Raw genomic sequence first — 25,408 nt, 5'->3', positions numbered from 1 at the left:
GACAGCCATTTGTAGAGGTGTCCGAAACCATAGTGGACGTTATTAAGTGCACTCATTCTATCCTACATTGCACCGCAATAATGTGCAGCCAATGTACACTCAACTGCTGTCTGAATTTGCTCACTTGTTTTTTATTCACTCTTTAAAGGGGGGGTGAAATGCTGTTTCATGCATACTGAGCTTTTTACACTGTTAAAGACTTGGATTCCCATCCTAAACATAGACAAAGTTTCAAAAACTAATGTTGGACGTTTGATGGAGTATTTCTGTGTTAAAAATACTCTTTCCGGTTTCTCACAAGTTTCGGAGAGTTTTTTTCGAGTATGGTTCGGCTTGACGTTACTAGAGCGGAAGGTCCTTGTATGGGCCATACGGGCTCTTCTCCCGGTAGGGTGTGCACGCGCGTGTGACTAGAGCGAGAGAGGAAATGCACGCCCATACACTCCCGCCGCGCTCCACTTTATTCCTATCTGTGACATCAAGCGACTTCAACGCTTCAGCACAGCAAGTCACTGTTGTCAGGACTTCACCAAATCATACCAAAGAAGTGTGTTTTTGACGGAGCGGTCCCAGCGATAAAGGTTCGGTCCTACTTTGGAAGCAGCCGGTGAGTAAAACTGCTTCAAATGTCTATGCTGTTGTCGCGTGAGTAAACATCAGTCAACGACACGATCGCGTGCTTCGTCATTCAAATGCGCTAACGGTTACTCCATTGTTTGAATAACATTACACTAGTCTGATGTGCAAAACCCTTTTGCTTGCTACTGCTAAGGTTTAGTTGCATACAATAGTCCATAAACCGAATCATGTCCTCATAAAACTGCGAGTAAAGACACACAAATGTTGACAGGCCACTAAATACAGTACATACCACAGAGACGGACGTCCTGCTGCTGCTCTTTCTCCTGTTCAATTTATTTCAGCCTCCGAATGTGATTCTGGATCATATATCTATTAGCTGAGCTCGATAGCGATGGGTTTCTCCACGCTTGAGGACGTCACCGCTTTGCTCGCTCGTCATTCTTTAGCTCCGCCCACACGATACGCCTCCAGGCGCTCGTTTTTTTCCGGAAAGACTCGGTACAGCCCATATTTCTTTTATAAATATAATAAAACTAAAGACTTTTCTGAGATATGAAGGATGCAATACTACTCTATAGGTACTCAAGATTGACATGAGATTGACTGAAACTGAGTGTTTCCCTTTAAGTGAACTGTATTAGTGGACTAAAGTAGGGAATAGTGATTGAGGGTTTAAGGGGGTGATTTCGGATTTAGCCATTCAGTTTTTAAGCAAAATAATTAAATTAATAATTAAATAATTAAATAATTATAAATTAATTAATTAATTTAAAGGGGTGGTTGCATGCAATTTCACTTTTTAACTTTAGTTAGTGTATAATGTTGCTGCAAACGGAGATATTGTCTTTTAAAGTTACGGCAGTTTATTGCCTACAAAAATGGCCGGTTTGGACTACAATGAGCTTCTTCCCGGGTTGGTGACATCATAAACCCTTGCTAGTCACTGCAGATGTGACTTCTGACCGTAATGGTAAGGGGCGTGATGTTTCCGGCAACCTGTGCTTGGCACTTCAACCAATAAAAATACATGAAACTACATTTGGCCATCTAACCAATCTAAGACCATTGCGTTTTTTGGAGGGATGGGCTTCATAGAAGCAGGAAGCCAACGAGCCGTTCAAAGGACAGTGGAGACAGCGGTGTGAAATAAAGGTCAAATATAAGAGAAATACAGCATTTAAAAAAAAGAAGTATTAAGACATGTTATACTGCACCCCATAAACACAACCAAGCCTAGAAAAAAAACACAGAACCACCCCTTTAACATCTTAAATACACAGCAGCAATTAACATTTTGTCAAGTTATTTTGTTTAGTTGTCTGTTGAGAATTATGATCTCTATTTGAAACAAAAAATTGTGATTCTGAATTTCTCCAGAATTTAATTAACACTCTAATATACATGTAAAGTGCCAGAGATTGATTTTGAATGTAGCCTGTATTAGACTGTAGTGTTATTGTCACCCATGGTTGCAGCAATGGTAATTATGTGTAGGATTTAGTCACAGCAGTCTTTCTTTATTAAAAAACAAAAAGGTAACAGAAACACTCCTGATACTCAGGATTAACACTCGAGCAGAACAACAAACTAAACTGGACAATGAACTTACACAAGGCAAACTCATACACGGAAATGAACAACAGTTGCAAAACATAATCATATAAACGCCCCCTCAAGAAGGTGCAGCCTCGTGCCTTATAAACAACAATCAAATACAAGGAGTCCAACGGAGGAGGGCTTAGGAGGTTAGCAGGGGAGGCACACTGGACAAACATAAGAGCCAGGTCAGAGCAACCAGTGAGACAGTCCAGGGGGGAGACAATGTAGGCAGGAACCAGGGAGGAGTTAATGGGAGGAGTAGTTAGGAGGGAATCCCCAGCTTTAATCCCAGGGTGAAAGCCCTCAGCAGAGTGAAGGGAGGGAGGAGCCAAGGTGGAGACTATGCAGACAGGACCAGGGGAACGACCGACCGACATGAAGTAGAGGAGACTCAGACGAAACAAAAATTCCAAAGAGTACTGGGCCGACACAGAAGGTCCTGGAGACCAAGGGGGAGCTGCGGGGATGTGCGGCCAGGGATCTGGAGGACTGATGCAGAGCCGAAGGGAAGGTGGAGCCAGACAGAGCCCAAGGTGTGGAAGAACAAAGTGCAGGTAAAGGCTTGGAAGTTCATGGTGAAGGCAGAGCAATGACTGACCAAGGTAAAGCCAGAGGGACAAGGAAGCCTGGTGGGGCCATAGGGACAATGGTCCCAGGTGGAGCTGAGTCGACTGGGAGAGGTGGAGTGATGGGCACGGAGGTTCTAGACGGAGCAAATAGGTCAACAGTCCAGGGTTGAGCTAGCGAACAGACAGTTCAAGGTGGATTCCCAATGCTTAGATCAGGCAGAGTAGGAGACACTTGTGTGAGACAGTGAGGACTGGGGCAGTGCAGGCAGGAGTTTAAAGGTCTCGTTCTTCGCGTGTTTTCGAAGCTTTGATTATGTTTACAGTGTGCAATATAACATGAGTTCATGTTTCGCGTGTAAAAAAAACAGTATTTTTCACACAATTTACTTATCTGTACAGCGCTGTTTACTCTGTCCTAAAAACGGCCTGATGATTTCCTTGTTCTATGAAGTCCGTCCTTCAGAAACACAGAACGAGTTCTGATTGGGCCAGCTCTTCCCGTGTTGTGATTGGACAACAGCTTAGCGCACTTTGCCCGGAAAGGTCCCGCCTCTTACCATAACGGGGAGATGCAAGTGCTCTTCTCCATGTGGGAGAGCAACAAGGCCATGCCCCCTATTTTGCGTGTTCGTGTGGGCGGAGGGTTAGTCAACAAACGGTTCTAGTGACGTCATTACATCCCTGCACTTCCTGCTGTAGTCCAAACCGGCCGTTCGCTGTAGGCTTTGAAAGGGAACTTCTGTTAAATAAAATATCTCGCTTGGCATTGGACTTTGAGCTTTATAATTTTACAGGTATTATTTATGCTCTAACAGCAACATTACACACTAAAGTTTGAAAGATGGAATCGCAAAGAGCGGGACCTTTAACAAACTGGACACACACATTTTTCAGTAAGGAATTCCTCCTTGGCCAAAGCAGAACAGACAGACTTCTCAGGGATGGCTTTCTTGGTCAATACAGGACAGACAGACAGCCCAGGAACAACTCACAGAACAGACAGACATTTTAAAAATTGGCTGCAAATTGCAACTATTATTTAGAATGTGTAACCACATATATATTTAAATGCATTGTATACAAGCTTCAGTCGAAATTACAATTATGTTTTAGTTTAACATAAATAATTGTTACTACATACACTTCAACCCTATTTCTAATACATTAAGTAGACTAATTGGTCCACAATACAGACAACACACAGTTGAAGTTGATGGGACAAGAAAGATATTTCTTAGATGCAAATCAAATCAATCAGGGAAGCAAAAAAACACAGAAGAGAGGGGGGAAAACAGGGAATCAGTGGTGTAGAAAAAAAAAGAAATCAGTCCCAATTTGAGCGCTATTCTAATGTGAGTAGTGTGCTTTCACTATCTGACTCTGATGCTGGATGACAAAAATAACCTTATAGAATACTAGATGGTTGAGTACATAGTGCATTATATAAGTATAATGTGTCATTTGGTACACAACTAAGATCTGTAGGATTAGTTTTTTTCTCTTTTAAATGTAATCGTCCCCGGTTACGTATGTAACCTTAGTTCCCTGAGAACAGGGAACGAGACGCTGCGTCAGCTGACGCTACGGGGAACGCCTTCAGCGTGACAGGTGTCTGAAATCGCTGTCAAATCACAATCCTACTGACCGTCGGCAGCTGGTGATGTCATCACCGTGCGACCAGGAAGTATAAAAAGGCACCGTGCCAACATGACAACATCCGCTTCGTCTGAAGGGACTGTGGGCAGGCACACCTTGAAGCATGGCCATGTGACGCAGCGTCTCGTTCCCTGTTCTCAGGGAACTAAGGTTACATACGTAACCGGGGACGTTTCCTTTCGAAAGGGAACTCGCGCTGCGTCAGCTGACGCTACGGGGAACGATATACCCACGCCACCATGCTGAGGGGAGTGCACGCCCCTTACTGGCAGTGAGAACTGCCTGGACGAGTGTTCGCGGAAAGTCTGAACCACTCCCCCTCTAGCCACACAGGCTGCCAGTGACATCATTCCCTACGGTCATAGCCCAAGCTATATGCCTAAGAGAGAACCTAAACAAGTTTTAACTGAGGTTTCCTACTCTCGGCTTGCTCGAGGGCCTGGGACCTACTACTTTCGAAGGAAGGAGTCCCTTAAGGGAATGTGGCTAGGGGACCCGAGGGCGCCACAAGCCGTCACTAATTCGGGAAAAACCTTCACCGAATGCCACCAGGGAGGCCTCACCTGGCATCACTTCTGTGGGACACCCCAGCTTGGCCAACCCTGTCTGTCAAAACAGAGCCTCCGGACGTCACTCTTACTCATGAGCATCCAGGCTGAGGGACTGCAAACTGGCAATGTCCTCCTCAGACCGGAACTCGGAGACGGGAATCCTGGAGAGCAGTACTCAGCTTAGTGCTTCTTACCCTTGCCATCGAGGGGAGTCTCTTCTGCTCGATCCTAGGATCTACTGAACACATTTATTACAGGGGTGCTCAGGAGGCCTAAAAAAAAGGCCTATGGACTGATCTACCCGGGAGGCCCCGAGGGGGGCCTGCCCGTCTGATCAGACTCAAGCGGCCGTAAGCTCGCAGACGACCCTCAATGAGGGGAGCTCTTAAGCCAGCTTGGTAGGTAACTCATGCTGTAGGCTAGCCAGTCCCTGTCCTGAAGGGACTGCGCAGCAGAAACGGAGTCTCGTTGTGCTAGGGCATGAGCCCGCCCTTGAGTTATACCGGCCCAGGCCGGGACCCACCGGCGGGCAGCCACTAGCTGTCAGCCCAAAGCCAGTTATACGTTCCCGCTCCAGGGAACCGTTTCCCCTCCAGGGAGGCAATGAGGAGCCTCCACCCGGCACCGTCAGTGTTTGCTGTTAGCTGTTAGCTGTTAAGAGCCGCAGGAAGGTGGCTTTACTGGTTCCTCAGGGGGCTCATGAGGTTATAACGCCAGAAGCCACCCATGCTAATGGCTAGCTTGTCACCGAGACCTTTGGTCCGGGAATCCTTTCCCAAAAAAGGTCCAAAAAGGCCTGACAGCATAATACACTGGCCTAGCGAGCGTCCCAGCTCGGGGCTCACCCTCAGGCGGCCTGCAGGCAGGTGGCTCTATTGGTTCCTCAGGGGGCTCATGAGGCTATAGCACCAGAAGCCACCCATGCTAATAGCTAGCTTGTCACCGAGACCTGGTCCGGGAATCCCTCCCAAAAAGGCCCAAAAAGGCCTGACAGCATAATACACTGGCCTACCGAGCATCCCAGCTCGGGGGCTCACCCTCAGGCGGCCTAGAGCGGCCTACTTCCTGCCAGCCAACGTGCAAACTGTTGGGAGCTGTTGTGTTCCCGGGGCTCGCCTCCAGGGAGGCCTGTTTGATGCCACGTACAGTCCGGTCCTTTTAGGGCGGCCTGGAGAGGCCTATTGCCGAATGGCAGTTCCCTATTAGATTGGTGACAGACGGTGCTTATCCGATGGCAAATCCCACCGGAAACCCCGCAGGGCCGGGAAACGACCATAGGACGGCCTGAAGCGGCCCGTCCCTGATAGCAGACCATGCTAGCCGCCTGGCTAACACCCACGCACACTGTTGCAAGACCTGGGAAACGGGGCTCACCCTACAGGAGGCCTAAAGCGGCCTAGATCCTGTCAACCAATGGTTGGAACCCTAGGTCACCCCCTCAGGGGACGCCATGTGAAGCGTGCTGAAACTCAGCGAGCCCTTAAAGTCGGGCTGACAGTGGCTGTCTGCTGGCTGATGAGGACTGGGTATCCAGTCACTGCCTGGGGACTCATCCCCAGGGAGGCCGTTAGGGGCCTACTTATGACGAGGTTTCTGCTGCAGCCGACAGCAGGGAGGCCTACTGAGGCCTACCACCTGACCCAGAGTTAACTGCCCGGACTGCCTCGGCTGGCGTCTCCCGCCAGCCAGCCTTCTATAGTCGGTCCGCCCCAGCGGCCCATAGCAGCCTTCTGCGACGGTGCAGTCTCTCAGGCAGCGCCTACCAGCGTGGACCTAAAACACAATGCCCACAGCAGTGCACTCAGCATAAAACGCCTTGAACCCTCTAAAGCGAGGGGAGTACAACTTACGCCACCTGCCTCCAGGGCGGCCGTCTGGTCGTCCAGCGGTCCGCCGTCCGCGCAAGGGCGTCAGCCGTGACAGTGTTTCGACTTCAGGGGAGCATCCTACCAACCGATGCTTTCAGATGGTTGCGAAGTACAGCTCGACCCGAGCCTAAAAGGTGAAGCAGAAGACACAGAGCAAAAAGTGAAAGATATTGAACACACACAACCGGCCATTTCCTGAACCAAGCCGGGGGGCCGCCCAGAAGTGGCGGCCGCACTAGCTCTGGGGGGCGGGGCTAGCAAAATCAGTCTGACTGCGCACCGCGAAGAGACGCCTACCCCGTCCCCACGACCACTGGCTGAGTCGCGATTCATTCTGCTATACACCTTTTTGCATTAATAACAACCCCCAAATCCAGAAGGGGGGTGGGCATTGGCCGGACGACCCTACTACGGGGAGGCCGGGTAGGGATACAAAGCTCCTGCGGGGATACCGACAGGAGCCCGGGGCAACTGCCAGGGCGATATGCCACCGCGAGACGCCACCGTCTTCCCATCAACAGCCTAGGCCAACCTGATGCACTAGCATCGGCCTGATAATCCCACAAACAACGGCCCTAAAAAGGACTGGGACAGACCTTACTGTAGTTCATGCGCTAGCCTGACCTCACATATTCATCTAGATATTTCACTAGCAGAGGTGCCAACGCTACCCAGAGGTGGCTACAGCTAAAAAGTTCGCCAGGAGAACATACATCAGTTTATATCGCCGCTACATGCCCGCGGCATGTGCGGTGGCCTCTACTGCTCATGTTACACATATCCAGAAGAGAAACAGCCTTATAAACAACTGTTGCTACACTAGCAAACGTACAGCCTACATAAACACACTGTGTTTATACAAACATCGTTCTAGCCACCTTTACCGGGGAACTACAGGCCCACTTCTCCAACTGTTACACTTTTCTTCATCTTTTGTAGACAAAATATCCCTCAGGGAGCATAGAGTCCAAACATACGGCATTGAAAAGAAGAATGTTTGCCCTAAAAGGGGACTCACCCGCTGTCTTCAGTGCCTCATCGCTTCATGTAACATGCATGCTTCGGCGCACTAACCTGAGGGCGGGGCGCTTTATTTTCACATGTAAGGCCGAGGAGGCGGCCGCGAAATCCCGCTTTTCCCAGAGACGATGCACTGTGTGCGGGCAGAGCACACACCGGCCTGGCAGGCCTTCGTCAGAGTCTCACCTCCGCTCATCATCAGCCGGCGCGGCCTGGTGTAAAGCGCGCCCGGGGAGAAAAAAGAAAAACAACAGAAAAACAAAGGAGGGGACACAACATCACTTCCGCGCCCTCGGGGGCGGAGACTCACCACCTCGCTTCCGGAGCTGGAAGCGGTTCTTCTCCCCGATGTCCCTCCTCCTGTTGCGGGTGTCCCGCCTCTTCCACGTCCTACTCCTCCACGGAGGGGGCGCACGGAAGGCCACGCTACTGCGTTGGCCCATTTTTTTTTTTTTTTTTTTGATGGGCCAGGGACACCCTCCTGCCTGGGCGCCACCCCAGACCTCAGCGGAATACACGTTCTATACGCCGCTGAGCGCGCCCTCGCCTCTCTGAACCTTCCCACCACCGCCTCGACGGAGGTGCCGAAAAGCTCAGAGAGCGAGACTGGGGCATCGAGGAGAAAAGCCTTTTCTTTCACCCCGATGTCCACCAAGTTTAGCCACCGATGCCTCTCTGTGGCGACCATAGCCGCCATCGACCGCCCGATGGCGACTGCTATGTGTTTGGCCGCCCGGAGAGAGAGATCCGTGGTGCGCCACTCAGCCATCGCATCAGGGGGTAGGCCCTCCCCCTAATCGAGGTCCCTCAGCAGGCCAGCTTGATAAGCCTGCAACACAGCCATTGTATGCAAGGCCGCCGCCGCCTGACCCGCCGATGTGTATGCCCTGCCATTAAGACTTGAAGTCGTCTTTAATTTTTTGGTTTCGATGGCAGGGCTGGAGCTCTTAGTGTCGATGGCCGCCCGGACGTGAGACAGTTCGCGAACGTATCGTCGATGGGCGGCATCGACACATACCCTGCCTCGGCCAATCCCCCGACATCAGCAAAATTAAAACGCTGATGTCGATGGACTCGCGCCGAGTAGGGTTTCTTCCATGCCCCCACGACCTGCTCGTGAAGGTCGGGGAGGAATGGAAGGCTCCCGGGAGCTGGGCTATGCCATCACATCCAGCAGCTCCCCATACACGGGGCAGGATGGCTGGGAGGATTTGGCCTCAGCCTCATTTTCCTCCTCATCCACAGCCATCCTCTGATAGACTGGAAAAGCACGGGCTGACGAAGAGGAGGAGTCTCCATCCGACTCCTCCTCCGTCCGCCTGCTCTCTCGACCTGGCTGATCGTCCGTGTGCACTGTGTTCTCCAGACGATGAGCCAGACCCATCTGGGAGCCCCAGGACAAACGGCGCCTCTCAGCCTCGGCATGAGCGGGACCGCTCCCAGATGCTGGCTCTTCTTCCCTCGAGAAGAAGGCCAAGCGAGAGCGGAGTGTCCTCAGTCGGAAAACGCTCGCAGTTTGCGCAGGAAGCCCCCTCGAGAACCTCCCGCGCGTGCTCTTCCCCCAGGCAGAGCACACAAAGGGTGTGCGTGTCCCCAGGCGTGAGAAACCTGGGACACGGATCAGCGCACTTCCTGTACGCTCCCTTAGATTTACGTGTGCACTTCATTTCGGTTTAGAAAGACTTTCTAGCGAACCAGACAAAACAGTCCCTGAAGACGAAAGGATGTTGTCATGTTGGCACGGTGCCTTTTTATACTTCCTGGTCGCACGGTGATGACATCACCGGCTGCCGACGGTCAGTAGGATTGTGATTTGATAGCGATTTCAGACACCTGTCACGCTGAAGGCGTTCCCCGTAGCGTCAGCTGACGCAGCGCGAGTTCCCTTTCGAAAGGGAACATTATTTTATTATTGGAGTACATTGTATTGTTTGTGTTTGTATGGCAGGTTTTCTGTAAAGACACTGTTAGAGAAGTACACAGCAGAGCCCATTGATGATTCGTCTGAGGAGTTCATTAACTTTGCTGCTATTCTGGAGCACATCCTCAGCCACCGCTTTAAAGGTAAGACATAAAAGAGGTAAGAAATCAATAGAAAACTATTTTTTAACTGTATTAGAACAGTAAGCATATATTAGCCAGTGATGTGAATGGAGGCATGTCTCTTGCAGGCTCTGGCAGCTGGTTTGATGGTCAGCGCAGTTTTTGGGACTTTATCCGTCTGGCCTGCAGTAAAGTCCCCAATAACTGCATAAGCAGCATTGAGAACATGGAGAACATCAACTCCTCAAGAGCAAAGGTGGGCTTGCAAAATAGTTAGGATAAGTAGGATAAGTAAATAATTATTGCTGAATTCATTTTTAATACACAAACAAAAAATCCACAGTACTTTTTTGCAGCACAGTAATGTCAGATAGAAATACCTAGGTTCATACTTTGGGATAGTTCACCCAAAAATTTAAATTGTCATAATTTACTCCTCCTCATGTCATTCCAAATCTGTAGTACTTTCGTTCTTTTGTTGAACATGAAAAAAGATATTTTGAGAAATGTCTCTATGTTTTTTGTCCATACAATGGAAGTCAATGCTAACCAAAATTGGTTACCAGCTGGTTACCAACATTCTTTAAAATCTTTTTTTTTTTTTATGTTCCACAGATTATACAGGTTTGGAATGACATGTGGGTAAATTAATTAAAAAAAACATTTTTGGGAAACTGTTATGAATACTTGAAAAAAATAGTATTTTGGTGAATTTAAAAAAAAAAATTGTTAAAAAAAACATTTGGTTAATTGTTTTTTTTTCTAAAAAAAAAAAAAAAGAAATTTTGACTGATATATATATATTTATAAGTGTTCATTAATGTTTCTGCAGCATATGCATGTTTGATATGGTTTGTATGATGAAGCTTGCAGTGATTTGTGATTCATCCGTGCCTCTAGGGCAGAGCATGGCTACGGGTTGCACTAATGGAGAAACGTCTGTCTGAATACATCGCCACTGCTTTGCGAGATAGTCGCACCACAAGGTCAGACTAAAAGAGGAAAAACTCAATATTAATCATACATATCCAATATGATCCATTTATGGTCACACCCAGGCATCAATACATGTATCCAGTTTAAACATAACAATTTAGACAGCCATTAAGAACATTTAACTATTGAATGCAGAAAAATGGTGCATCTGTAATGTGATTGTGTGTGCTTATGTATTGCATGTGTGTGTTTGTCTGCAGGAGGTTCTACGATGAAGGTGCCATAATGTTGCGAGAAGAAGCAACTGTTCTGACTGGAATGCTCATTGGACTCGGAGCAATTGACTTCAGGTGAGAGGATGGATATTGTGAGGAATACAAAACACGCAAAAAATCTCAGCATGATGGAACCTCCTAAGTAATTGATTTGGAAAGCTTTACATAGGCAGCAACCGCACTAATGTAAACCTTACGATACTTCTGGTTCTGTAACCGAGCTAGAATGTTATTTAATCTTTGTTGATCTGTGTTTGTTGTCAGTTTCTGCTTGAAAGGAGAGGCTCTGGATGGGAAATCTGAGGCTGTTATTGACTACACTCCATATCTGAAATTCACACAAAGGTGAAGAACTTTTCTATTGTACTGCTCAGTTTCATGCAGGGAATGGTGTGGGAGAGATTTTATTTATATCACCCCGGCTGCACAATCATATTTTAATCTTGAACACGATTTCTGCTTCTCTCTATATATTAAACTTCGTCAGCGATATTGGCCCACTGGTCTTTGCGTTTGTAAGCTTGTACTAGTTTGTACTAGGCTCCACAAGCTTTCACTGCGTCTGTGTTCCTTCACGAGAATGCTTGTGGTATTTGCTGTAATAAATCCAAACATGAATCTTGACTATATAGTTTGTGGTTGTGGTTGCAGAATAAAAGCTAATATAGAACCTCTGTGCCACAATGCAAATTCTCAAAGCATTTTGCTTAAGGGTTAGACAGAAGGTTCCTCTTCTTTCAAAATAATTTATTTTAGTTCTTCCTCTCTGTTTGCCTGTGCTAAGTCATCCAGTTGGAAATGGACTCCACAAAACTGTACGATTCCTTGCAGAATTTAGCTAGCCTGATGTCGTCATACTCAGATTCTAGTCAGAATATGAGTCTGATACTGCTTCAATTGGGCAGTGATTATGGGGTGTGTGGGGCGAACCAGGAAAGAAAATGCTTTTGCACTTAATTGAGACCTGCAACCAGTCAGAGCAACAATATGCAACCACTTAAGCGACGCATAGCTGTCAATAGAACTCAACTGCACTCACACTGGAAAAAGTAAAAGAAGAAGAAAATGAAAGTAAACAAACTTTGCCGGTGTTGAAAAAAATAATTTAAGGATACTTACCAACACGATCATCATTTTTGAGAGAAACAGTAAAAGTGAATGCATAGACGAAAAAGTTCTCAGTTTAGGCTTAGAACGTATTCAACCAAAGCACTCTTTGGTGACGTGGTGGATTACGTTACTGTTGATCGTCTGTCCATCATCATATAAAGCCTGCCCTGACAATTTGATTGGTCTGAACAGCTCTGGTTTGAGCATAGTTGCTCCACAATGCTCCACAAATCAAGTCCTGACCGAACTTCCCGAACTCAAATGTTGTGGGCGGGGCTAAGTTTGACTGGCATCCAGGCTAGCGTTTAGCCACTGCTAACCCTAGTAAGTAACCCACTCTCCCTAAAGTTTACTTTGAAATATTTTCTGTTGTTATTAATACTGCATGATCAACCAATATTACTGATTATCTGATCACAATTAACTTTTATTGGTATTTCATCATATGAGTTGCAAGAAAAGTTCTTGAAACAAACTGAAATTACAGACAAAAATGAAACAAAATATTATGAAATCAGAAAACGCATAATTTTTTGATAAGGCTGATTTTGGAAATGACAACTATTTTCTAAACTAAATCTATAGAGTTTAGTCATTCAGTGAATTCAGTGACTGTTCGGACAGAGTCATTTGTTGAACTGATTCAAACTGATGATGAGTCTTTAACCTTTTTATTAAAAATGTTTTTTAATTAATTTCTGAACTTCCGTTAATCAGCCAAGTAGCCAGAGCCATATATATTTATATATATATATATATATATATATATATATATATATATATATATATATATATATATATATATATATATATATATATATATATATATATATACACACTCACATAAAGGATTATTAGGAACACCTGTTAAATTTTTCAATAATGCAATTATCTAATCAACCAATCACATGGCAGTTGCTTCAATGCATTTAGGGGTGTGGTCCTGGTCAAGAAAATCTCCTGAACTCCAAACTGAATGTCAGAATGGGAAAGAAAGGTGATTTAAAGCTACACTGTGTGATATTTTCCCCCATCTAGCGGTGAAAAGGTATATGACAATCCAGTGAATAATAGTTTCTGTTCCTCTCAATTCTGATTTCGTTTGAACTCCTACGGTGGCCGATTTAGTCCAAGATTAACATGGCAATCCCACTTTTCACATTCGACACGGTGCCATCGAGTGTTAAAACGCGAAAGGCAAAGCTTGAATTTACGGGTATGTCCCTCTTTGGCTAATGTACTTTCAAAATGGAGGGGCAACATGGCGTCCGGCATTCGAACCCCTCACCAGTATGTATTTTCAATGGAATATTATAAACTTACGAGAATACTTTATTACTTGAAAGAAGTAAATATACATTAATGAACACATATATTTTTGAAAGAACTAAGTGTTTTTAGCTAAGAATAAACTAAAAAAGTTACACAGTGTAGCTTTAAGCAATTTTGAGCATGGCATGGTTGTTGGTGCCAGACGGGCTAGTCTGAGTATTTCACAATCTTCTCAGTTACTGGGATTTTTACGCACAACCCTTTCTAGGGTTTACAAAGAATAGTGTGAAAAGGGAAAAACATCCAGTATGCGGCAGTCATGTGGATGAAAATGTCTTGCTGATGCTAGAGGTCAGAGGAGAATGGGCCGACTGATTCAAGCTGATAGAAGAGCAACTTTGACTGAAATAACCACTCGTTACAACCGAGGTATGCAGAAAAGCATTAGTATGGTGTCCCTAATAATCCTTTAGGTGAGTGTAAATCAGTTTACTCATTTTCAGAGGCAGACAGTATTAAAGTATTTTTATTTTCCAAGTAATTTTGTTTTTCAAGTATATGTCTTTATCAGTGTTCTTCTTTGGAAAACTTTTACTTCACAACATTCCAAAACATGATATTGTACTTTTTACTGCAATACATTTCATACTGAATATAATTTAATACTTACTTACATAAAAAATGTAGTACTGTATACTTTTACTTAAGTAAAAGTAATTCAAAGTGTTACTTGAGTAAGTTTTACAAGTAAGAAAGTACCCAAAAAATATGCAATTAAGTATTAAAGGTAAAAAAAACAACTTTTATTTATGAAATGTAGTGCAGTGAAAAGTAGACATTATTATGCTTTGGAATGCTGTGAAGTAAAAGTTTTCCAAAGAAAAACCCTGATAAAGTATACTTAAAAATGTACTCGAGCAGAAAGTAAACATACTCCACTTCTGTCCGCCTCTGCTTATTTTAACAATGTAAAGTCACATGATACTTCTGGTAGGCTGTCAATTGTCCATTTTTATTGCCCATCAGCTGGAAAAAATCATAGGGAATGTGATTCCAATGATATCGTTTCTCTGTGGTGTTGCAGTTGTGTTGTGGACTCTTCTTTTACATTTAGAGGGATTTTCAAACTATGGGCCAGGTTGCCTAATCAGGTCTGCATTTCCCAAAAGCATTGTAAGCCTAAGTTGCTCCTAGACAGTTTGTGCACAGACCTCCGTGGGGGCAGGGTGAATAGCGTTCCAGTTGGAGGGGCTTACTATGCTTTTGGGAAATGCAGCCCAGGGAAAATTAGCGTGAGAGCGCAATTCCAAAAAAAGCGCTAATGAGAGTGGAAAGTTCTGCGTGTGATCTAATGACGACACGCAAATGAAAGAACACAGACGCAGCCGGACAATTTCCGTAATGACCAATGCAATCTAGCAGGAGCAGCACAAATTAGCATCTGGTACAAGGCATGCTTTTTTGGGGGTGGTAAATAATGTGAAAATACCAGTTAATTGACTAGCGCAAACCTTAGTAAATCCCCATTATTCATTTAAATACTCTCTATAGGGAAACGCCTATAAATGCAGAAATACGGTCACCCGCTAAAAAAATAACTCTGTCAGTGACTTTTCTGTGCTAAATTTTCACTGCTTGTCTTAATAAATCCTGACAGTAGTTCTTTACGCCTACAGAGGGTTGCGCTGGCGCAAGCTGTTTGTAAATCTGGCCCTAAATCTTTATTGTTATCTTCCCTGGTGTGAAATGGCCTTGTGCCACTGCTCTGTTGCCATAGCAATGAGATGTTGTGTTTTGTTCAGTTATGATTATCTTAGCGATGATGAGGACTGTCAGAGCGTGGACAGCAGTAACAGTGAGGAGAGCGTTGAGCATCCTTACATCCCTCTGGTCACCGATGAGGAGAGCTGGAGGAACAAATGTCGCAAAATGGAGCAGAGATTCAAAATCGTCAATGCGCAAAAGGTTAAACACACACAAACACACCTTTCCTATAGTGGGTGAGCAACTCTCAAATTAATGTTTCATGTGCTAAAGTATGTGTGTGTATGTGTGTTTGTATTATTTGTGTTTAGGGGTACCTTGAGGAGCTAGTGAGGCTGCGGGAATCTCAGCTGAAGAATGTGGAGATGGAGAATAAGAAACTAACAGCTGGACTAGAAGAACTGCAACTACAGAGCCAGAAAGAGAAGAGAGAGCTGGAGAACATCATACTAGAGCTGCAGGAACAACTGTGAGAGCAACACACACGCACCACTGATTTTTGAGACTTGGGATGTTATGGAATTATTTTTAATTAATTGGACATATTCACCTGTTTTTTAGTGAAACTGCTTCTTCCATTTTCTTTATCAGTCATTTAATGTGAATCAACACTGTCAGATACAAAAACATGTACTGTGAAAATAAATATGTATAAACATTGGCATCTAAATATGTATAACAAATGACAGCTAGCATTCATAATCATGAATTTTCAATACAGCATGGTTTCAGGACGATTTTACATTTTAAAGATACATATTAATATTAGCTTTAATGTATACAGTATGTATATCTAAATTACATTAAATAATGATCTGAGGACAGTTGACTTTACATGTGCTGCATTTAAGACAGTCTAGTGATCATCATTGATTCATTTCAAAGTGGAAATGTTGCTAAAAAAAACCTGTGGGACGTACAGTATCTCAAGAATCAGTGACACACATCACACAGTTGACTCACTAAGTCCATAATATGCTTTTGTCTTTGACTGTATCACAGGACAAGTCTGATTCCAGGTGAATCACATCCTCTTTCTAAAGATTTGTCGATCCCTCTTGTTAACCAGTGGCCAACACTCCACAAATACAACAACCAGGAGGACAGGAAATTATACCACAGGTAATAAGAGACTCACTTTAATCCAGACTATCAGTTTACTCAAACTATCAGTCATTAAAGGTGCAGTGTGTAGTATTTATGAGGATATATTGACAGAAATGCAATATAATATATTATGGATGTCACAATTCTCAATACAATATTTAACCGTTTGGTACGGCATTCACGGTTCAATACACGGTTTGCCATTTTAATTAATTATTTATATTTCTCTTTGTTTCAAATATTTCTCTCAGTTTATTTCACCTCTTTTTGAGTGTGCTTGTGAGTCCACGTGCTAATATGAGCAAATATCTAATCATATGCACTAAAGTTAGGGAGTGTTTATCTGCGCTTTAAAGCCTTGCCGGTTAAACAAAAATTTTATTTAATATGTTTTACATGCACTGCGCGCACACGCCTGTCAGACACAGGTGATTACTTGACTAAGTAGTCTTACTGCTAATACTGTCAAATACACACAAGGTTAACATAAACACAGTGGGTTATGTCTAAAGTGAAAGTAAAATCACGAGTGTCTGTATGAGATGCAAGCAGGTCTTAGCAGCGCAGCCTAATGATTGTGAACACTTGTCCTAGTTCACCTCCAAAATTATGTTAATAAAACAACTAAAAACATACATATAAACAGAGAAAAATCACTCACTGCTCTTGAATAAAGTAGCTTTCAATCAATGTTTATTGTATATTATAGACTAACTTTTAGCCCTACATTTATTCATTCGATTTCATGCTTAAATGCTACTGTACATCTCTGAGCTGCCACTGTAAATCTTGATATATATTTATTTTATATTATACAATACACCAGTAATGTGTACAATGTTTTTTTAAGTAAAGTTAAGTAAGGTTTTTCAAGTCTTTTAATTAAAGTAAAGAAAGAGTATTACAGAAAGAGTATTACAATAAAAACATTTTCTTCTTAACCTCTTTCTGTTCCTGTCACCTAAGAATAGAATAGCAAAAAAAACGAACCGAACCGAACTGTGGTTAAAAACCGAGGTATGTATTGAACCGTGGACTAACTGTATTGTTGCATCCCTATAATATACATAACTAAGTTTTGCTTACATAATGAACCATTATGTTTTTATTATCTTCACATACCGCGTGAATTCACCATTTTGCGCCGTCATGTTTCTACAGTAGCCCTAAACTGACAAACTTCTCTACAGCACGCTAGTCACTCTCTGCTCTCTCCGACAACAAAATTTTTGTCCTGTGTCGGCCACCATAGCTTCTCTGTGTGCTTCAAAATGGAAGGGTGAGCAATGGGGGATTACAGTTAACAAACTCCCTACTATATGCCGCTAAAATTCACACACTGCACCCTTAACCAACCGACTGGCGTTGTGAATTGAGTTTGTATTGTTTATATATATCTAGAATGCTGACAATATTTTTTACAGCAGATACAATTATGCTGTGGGTCTTTTGGTGTCTTCTAGGGCTAGTTTTCCCAGCCCAGAGCCACATATCAGCCTATCTACAGATTCTCAGAGGACGGAAAGGAAACAAAATGGAAAAGCCTGGTGCACAGCAGGTATACCTTAAAAATCACCTACTTAATGCTGGTATGAAATATAACGCCCGTTTCACGCATACTCCGTCTGCAATCCGTATGCGGTGCAGGAGCCGCACACGTTGTTGTGCTTTCACATATGCCACGTTTGCAGTGTGTAACTGATCCGCGGCTGTATACCACAAGAACAGCATTCATTATTATATTATATTTTTATTTCAAATACAAAAGATCATTCAGTTCCTTTATTCCAATTGCTTATAGCCGTTAGATTGATATATTACACTGCTCACGCAATGCAACTGGCAAAACATTTAAACATGTTATAGTCAATGTTAAAATCACAAACATTACGAAAGACAAAAAATCTCGTCTTTTATTTTAAAATCTCTTTTATTTATTTTTTAAGGGGGGGGACGACACTCAGTTTCAGTCAATCTCATGTCAATCTTGAGTGCCTATAGAGTAGTATTGCATCCTTCATATCTCCGAAAAGTCTTTAGTTTTATTATATTTATAAAAGAAATATAGGCTCTACTGAGTCTTTCCGGAAAAAAACGAGCGGCTGGAGGCGTATCGTGTGGGCGGAGCTAAAGAATGACAAGCGCGAACAAAGCGGTGACGTCCTCAAGCCTGAAGAAGAAAACGGCTATCGATCAGATTCAACTAATACAGATATGATCCACAATCAGATTCGGAGGCTGAAATAAATTGAACAGGAGAAGCAATGGTATGTACTGTATTTAGTGGCCTGTCAACATTTGTGTGTGTTTACTCGCAGTTTATGAGGACATGATTCGGTTTATGGACTATTGTATGCGACTAAACCTTAGCAGTAGCAAGCAAAACGGTTTTGCACGTCAGACTAGTGTAACGTTATACATAGAACAACAATAGAGTCCGTTAGCGCATTTGAATGACGAAGCACGCTTTGTGAGAACGCTAGGTTTATGTTTGGGTGGTTTTACAATAAACAAACTGACACCTATAGTGGTCAGCTAAACAAATGTATTTAAACACACACCATAGATCGCATGCTCCATTGATAAATTAACTAACGTTATACACGATCGTGTTATTTACTGATGTTTACTTACGCGACGATAGCCAACAACATAGACATTTGAAGCAGTTTTACTCACCGCCTGCTTCCAAAGCAGGACCGAACCTTTATCGCCGGGACCGCTCCGTCAAAAACACATTTCTTTGGTAACTGTTGATTTCCTGAAGTCCTGTGACAGCAGTAACCGTGGAGATCCACTTTTGCGACGCGACTGAAGCGTGATGTTGTGCCGCTTCCTGTCATTTCTGCGTTCAAATCGGTTCAAATGCAGCGCTGCCTTCCCGGAATGCTGTGCTGAAGCGTTGAAGTCGCTTGATGTCACCCTTAGGAATAAAGTGGAGCGCGGCGGGACAGAAGTGTTGCACGGATGACTGGATCTGCACCTGAGAGCAGTGTTTATGGGCGTGCATTTGCTCTTTTGCTCTAGTCATGCGTGCGCGCACCCTTCCGGGAGAAGAGCCCGTACAGCCCATACTATCGACGTCAAGAGGACCCATACTTGAAAAAAACTCTCCGAAACTTGTGAGAAACCGGAAGGAGTATTTTTGACACAGAAATACTCCATTAAACTTAGTTTTTGAAACTTTGTCTATGTTTAGGATGGGAATCCAAGTCTTTAACAGTGTAAAAAGCTCAGTATGCATGAAACAGCATCCCCCCCCCCCCCCTTTAATAAGAAATCCAGCAGGTCATGAATAACTTTGTTTTTCCACCTCCAAGAAAAGAAGGAAGGAGGAGTGCTATCCATTATGTCTCCTTATTTAGCTAAATGCCAAGTATGATGTTGTAATCCTTGCTTTACCTGAGGCAAAAAGCCATGTGATGACTTTGAAACAGTCTTCTTCTTCTTTTTCTTTCGGCTGTTCCCTTCAGGGGTCGCCACAGCGAATCATCTGCCTCCATCTATTCCTATCCTCTGTATCCTTTTCTCTCAGACCGACTACCTTCATGTCCTCCTTCACTACATCCATAAACCTCCTCTTTGGTCTTCCTCTTAACGTCCTGCCTGGCAGCTCTAACCTCAGCATCCTTTTACCAATATATTCACTCTCCCTCCTCTGAACATGTCCAAACCATCTTAACCTGGCCTCTCTAACTTTGTCTCCAAAACATCTCAATGTGCTGTCCCTCTGATGTACTCATTCCTGATCCTATCCATCCTCGTCACTCCCAAAGAGAACCTCAACATCTTCAGCTCTGCTACCTCTGCTCTTCCTCCTGTCTTTTCCTCAGTGCAACTGTCTCCAAACCATAAGACATCGCTGGTCTCACTACTGTGAGACCTACTGAAATCACTACTTCACTTCTTTTAAACAGAGTAGAATTATAAATTATATTTAAATTATATGCATCTGTGGTGAAATTATAGATTTTCGCATCAATACATGTTTGTGTTAATGCAAACAATGCACTGTCACTTTAAATCTGCGATCCAGCACAGCAAAAATAGACTCGGAAACGATTTCCACACTGCTGTATACCCACCGCTCCTGGAACGGATTACCGGACCGCATCTGCCTGCAGTGTGAAAGCTGTAATCCGTTAAAACATGGGTACATAAAAAAAATACGCACCGCATACGCTCTGCAGACGGAGTATTTGTGAAACGGACGTGATTTGCAATAGTATTTTCTTCACTATTGTGACGTCTATCCAAGTGAAATGGCTTTTTTAATAAGAAAAAAATGTAGGGCGGGAGTGACATGTGAGTGACAGGCTGTCCCGCCCTTGTGGCAGTAAACATGTCATCAGAGAAGGCATGTAAGAGATGTGCAAGAGGGCGGGGAAGTCATTTTGATTAAAGATTACGAGGGCACATAAAAATATTTAGAAACAATAAAATATAGATACTGCAATTGTTATACAATAAGAATTGTTCATTACATGGTGAATTAATGTGGTAGCTTTGTTGTGCCTTGCTGGTTGTTCAGCTGAGCTACTGGCTGTAAGTTGGTTGAGCAGGTTTTTGGAGCATGTTAGCTAGACTTTTGACTATTGGCATGAGGTGTGGTCTTCTTTAGAGCTTGTTCTGACAGAAAATACTCACTTAGGTGGAGACTGGCAGACCTGGGTTGCATTGCGTTTCCCAAACACATTGACATCTGTGTTGGCCACCGTAGCTTCTCTATGTGCTTCGAAAGGAAGGGATGAATGGTTGGCGACGGCAATTCACAACCTCGCCACTAGATGCCACTAAGATTTACACAGTGCACCTTTAAATAATATCTAATTCTTATAAATATATACCCTCTGTGGAAGGCATAGGACCATAACATGTTTGTTGAATTTTTGCATTCAGTCCGAATGAAATGATTGCACACATTCCCTGCCAGTCAACTTGTGTTTGCATACCACTGCGCAGCCTGTTTACACAGACATCATACATCACCAGCGCGTTCATGTGCGCCATGCAGACAGAGCGAGAATGGCAGGCAAACAGTTCTTTACGTTCGCTATTGTAGTTTTGTGATTCACTGAACTGTAGTTTTCTCACCGTGAATGATGCATGATGTGATCCACTAACATTGTCTCTGGTCGCCTAGCTTCTGGTCTGTGTGCGTTCATGTGTTTTGGAGGAGGCGTGGCTTTGGACGGCGATTTGCAGGGAGGTTGGGACTGTAGGGTTTAAATGCTAGCAAGCTAAAGTTAGCATTTCCCAGATCACCTATTGCACCTTTAATTATAATTAAAGGTGCACTATGTAGTATTTTTTGCAGTAAAATATCCTAAAACCACCAGGCCAGTGTTATATATTTTGTTCAGTTGAGTTCATAAAATATCCCAAATGTTTCCAACTATTTGTAAACTGTGAGAAAATTGCTATTTTAACCGAGGAATTTGGACGTATGATGGAGTCGCCTATCAATTGCGTCATATATGCGTAAACCTCAGTTTCCAAAAGCAAAAACGCTTTACTCATCGTCCATGTGCAACAAGTGTCATAACATTATTTCCAACACACTTAAAGGGGGGGTGAAACACTCAGTTTCAGTCAGTCTCATGTCAATCTTGAGTACCTATAGAGTAGTATTGCATCCTTCATATCTCCGAAAAGTCTTTGGTTTTATTATATTTATAAAAGAAACATAGCCTGTACAGAGTCTTTCCGGAAAAAACCGAGCGCCTGGAGGCGTATCGTGTGGGCGGAGCTAAAGAATGACGAGCGCACACAAAGAGGTGACATCCTCAAGCGTGGAGAAACCCATGGCTATCGATCTCAGCTAATAGATATATGATCCAGAATCATTCGGAGGCTGAAATAAATTGAACAGGAGAAACAGCAACAGCAGGACGTCCGTCTCTATGGTATGTACTGTATTTAGTGGCCTGTCAACATTTGTGTGTGTTTACTCGCAGTTTATGAGGACAAAATTCGGTTTACGGACTATTGTATGCGACTAAACCTTAGCAGTAGCAAGCAAAACTAAAAACTTTGCACGTCAGACTAGTGTAACGTTATACATAGAACAACAATGGAGTAACCGTTAGCGCATTTGAATGAAGAAGCACACGATCATGTTGTTTACTGATGTTTACTCACGCGACGATAGCCAACAGCATAGACATTTGAAGCAGTTTTACTCACCGGCTGCTTCCAAAGCAGGACCGAACCTTTATCGCTGGGACCGCTCCGTCAAAAACACACTTCTTTGGTATGATTTGGTAAAGTCCTGACAGCAGTGACCGTGGAAATCCACTTTGCGACGCGACTGAAGCGATGTTGTGAAGCTTCCCATCATTTCTGCGTTCAAATCGGTTCAAATGCAGCGCTGCCTTCCCGTGTGAGGTAAAGACCACATGGGGAGAGGGGAAAGTTGTCAGTCATGGATTTTCCATCAGGAAATGCTATTGGTATTCAACAATAATCTCTATTTCCTCCATTTTCATTTCAGAAAAGGACTACACTCCCTCTATGTTAGGTCTGTGTGGTTCTCTGTCATCTTTACCCAGCTGTAAGTCCCTGCCAAGTCTGAGGTCGACAGAGTGCCTGGTGAACATCAGCGCAGAGCCCAGTCCTGCTCTAACCCCCAGCTAGGAACCAGCAAATGAGACCAATGTCACAAGCAGAGAGAATCTACACTGTCAGCTAAGACATCCAAAGATATAATGGCTCGGGTATAGCCTGTGTAAACCGTGTTAGCCTAATTCTCACAGAAGTATCATCCTGTTTCCCCTTGAAGTGATATAGCTAGACCACTGTAAATATTGTGAGATGTTTCCTCACAGATTTCTTCAAGTCAGAGCTTTTCAAATGCGGGTATCTCTGAATGTCTTTGCTGTTCAGGTCTTTCTCCTGACTTGTTGTGGTAACAGTGAAGGCAAACTGTGGACTATGCACTGACTGACCTGAGACCTGCCTGAATTGTCACTATGAGATGCCAACACAGTTTTCCCACATTCTGTTGTTCTTTAAAATCTTCTATGGGAACAAACACTTACAAAACACGTGCAAACAAAATCAAACAGGCACTTACAGTCAGAAATTAACCATGAACGGTGTGACAGAAAGCATATTATAGTTTAAATCTTACAAAGTAGTATTTTGACATTATCATCAATTTTGTTTCATTCTCACATTTCAGCCATCTAAACATCACCTTTCTGCCAAATAACATGCAAGAACTGATAACAAGATGATGTATATGTCTTACTTTACAGTCTACTGTACAGTTACAGTGGTAATAAAATGAAAGACATTTCCGGAATAGCTGCCTTATTCTTCTTTTCTTGCGTCTTGAAATAAGTTTGAGCATCCTGCACATGATGGCAGTGTACTATTGCTGAATGACTGACGGTGAACAAATGGACCAGTATATATCTGCATACTGTTGTATTGTACTGTATGTTTGACATCTATTTGTCATCTGTTGTTGCATCATTACAATACGTCTGCAATGTGTGGCCCACTGTCATTTTTGGTATATTAGCAGCAGATCTGCATCAATTTGAATTGCATTGGCATCATATAAAACCGATAAGCTAGATTTCTCCCCTCCATTGTCAGTGTAATTGAAAGTCTATTTGTTTGAGAGAGAGAGAGTGTGTGTGTGTGTGTGTGTATAGGTGTGTGTGTGTGTGCTAGACAGCTGTTAACCTTCAATTAGCGTTAAATGAATTAGTTTAGTTTTTTTTCCCCAATGCACATTTTGTTGTTTAAAAAGCCATTGGAAACTATGCTGTTTGTCACATAAAATTGCAATAAAACTGCCTTTTTTGTCCTAATGTTTTCCATTGAGTTACAGTTGTTCACTCTGTCTTTATTGTTTTTCTCTGCTGTTCCACCGGACAGCCACTCTCTAAATGGATGTGTGTTTTTTAGGACTGTAACTTGACAAATGCATTAAAAAAGACTAATGGTAAGATAAGAGAAAGTGGAACAATGAGAGAAACTGCTGAATTTAACTCTCTGATACATGAATTATTCATTCTCAAAAACATCTCAGGTTACCCTAATTCCCTGAGTAGGGAGTGAGACACTGTGTCAAAATGTTGATGCTATGGGAACGCTTCTGTGTAACCGGTCTGTGAAGTTTTACGCCACTGGCCTAATTGGTGGACATAAATACAGAGAGCTCAAACAGACCCTAAAAGATAAAGCCTTTCCTGTTCTGCAAATTGGGAAGTTTTAATGGAGTTTATTTAATAATCCAACTCACCACAGTTGTCTAAAGGACTCAGAAAACAGGAGACCCAGGTGCCGGGATGGAAAGCTACCAGGCTAGCGAAAGCTTACACGTGGAAGTGATTTAGATTAAAAGCTAGTGATGTCAAATTTAACTTGATAGGCTATATTAAACAATATAAGGTGATGAGTAAGTTATATTTAGCAGTATAGAAAACAAAGAAAATATATCAAATAGAGATTCAAATGCAGCTATACAGAGCTACAAACACTGAGGCAGGCAGCAGCAGGCGTAAATATAGCCAAGTAAATCAGAACAATGAGTGCGGGTGAACCGCTAGTGTTTCTTCTGGCTGCGCATCTTTTAATATCTGTGGTATCTGCCACTGCAACAGTTCTCCCTGGTAAAAAATGCATTCTGGGGGGTAAAATTTATGTTTTTTGCCAGGGTTCCCTGCTAAAATTAGCTTTTCTGGGGCTAAATATCACATAATTGGGGTCACTTTAGCCCCGCGGACATGAAAAACAGCCCGCGACAGTGTTAAAGTAGCCCAATTCCACAGGAAAACCGCGGACTTGGCAGCACTGATAACACCGGCTACTTTGATGAGGAGGATGGGGAGTGTGTTCATGTGCTAACACCACACAGCAGCTCTGGATCTGATGGCCTTTCTGTGCTTATTTTCTCACACTAGATCTGGTAATCATGTAAAAATAAAAAAATAAAAATTAATAAATAACTAGCGTAACTATGCTCAAGTCTAAATGTGTTCTAACACATCTGAATGAACTGAGTTTGAGTTTGTGAGACAAACATTTTCAAAGATTCCTTA

At 43.4% G+C, this 25,408-nt stretch overlaps 1 protein-coding gene across 1 annotated transcript in view; it reads left to right on the top strand.

Moving 5' to 3' along the window:
• rundc3ab (RUN domain containing 3Ab) overlaps positions 1-24,179 on the top strand; it is a 28,631-nt gene extending 4,452 nt beyond the window's left edge. Inside the window, exons 3-12 of the mRNA XM_067430009.1 lie at positions 9,794-9,909; positions 10,017-10,144; positions 10,789-10,874; positions 11,085-11,174; positions 11,364-11,444; positions 15,284-15,446; positions 15,557-15,714; positions 16,248-16,367; positions 17,816-17,910; positions 22,846-24,179. Coding sequence (XP_067286110.1) covers positions 9,794-9,909; positions 10,017-10,144; positions 10,789-10,874; positions 11,085-11,174; positions 11,364-11,444; positions 15,284-15,446; positions 15,557-15,714; positions 16,248-16,367; positions 17,816-17,910; positions 22,846-22,988 — 1,180 coding nt within the window. The 3' untranslated portion in view covers positions 22,989-24,179. The remainder of the gene's footprint in view (positions 1-9,793; positions 9,910-10,016; positions 10,145-10,788; positions 10,875-11,084; positions 11,175-11,363; positions 11,445-15,283; positions 15,447-15,556; positions 15,715-16,247; positions 16,368-17,815; positions 17,911-22,845) is intronic.
• The last annotated feature ends 1,229 nt before the right edge of the window (positions 24,180-25,408 follow it).

This window comes from Pseudorasbora parva, chromosome 21 (assembly GCF_024679245.1).
Source record: "Pseudorasbora parva isolate DD20220531a chromosome 21, ASM2467924v1, whole genome shotgun sequence".
Classification (NCBI taxonomy): Eukaryota; Metazoa; Chordata; class Actinopteri; order Cypriniformes; family Gobionidae; genus Pseudorasbora; species Pseudorasbora parva.
This window is presented reverse-complemented; position numbering and strand designations above follow the sequence as displayed.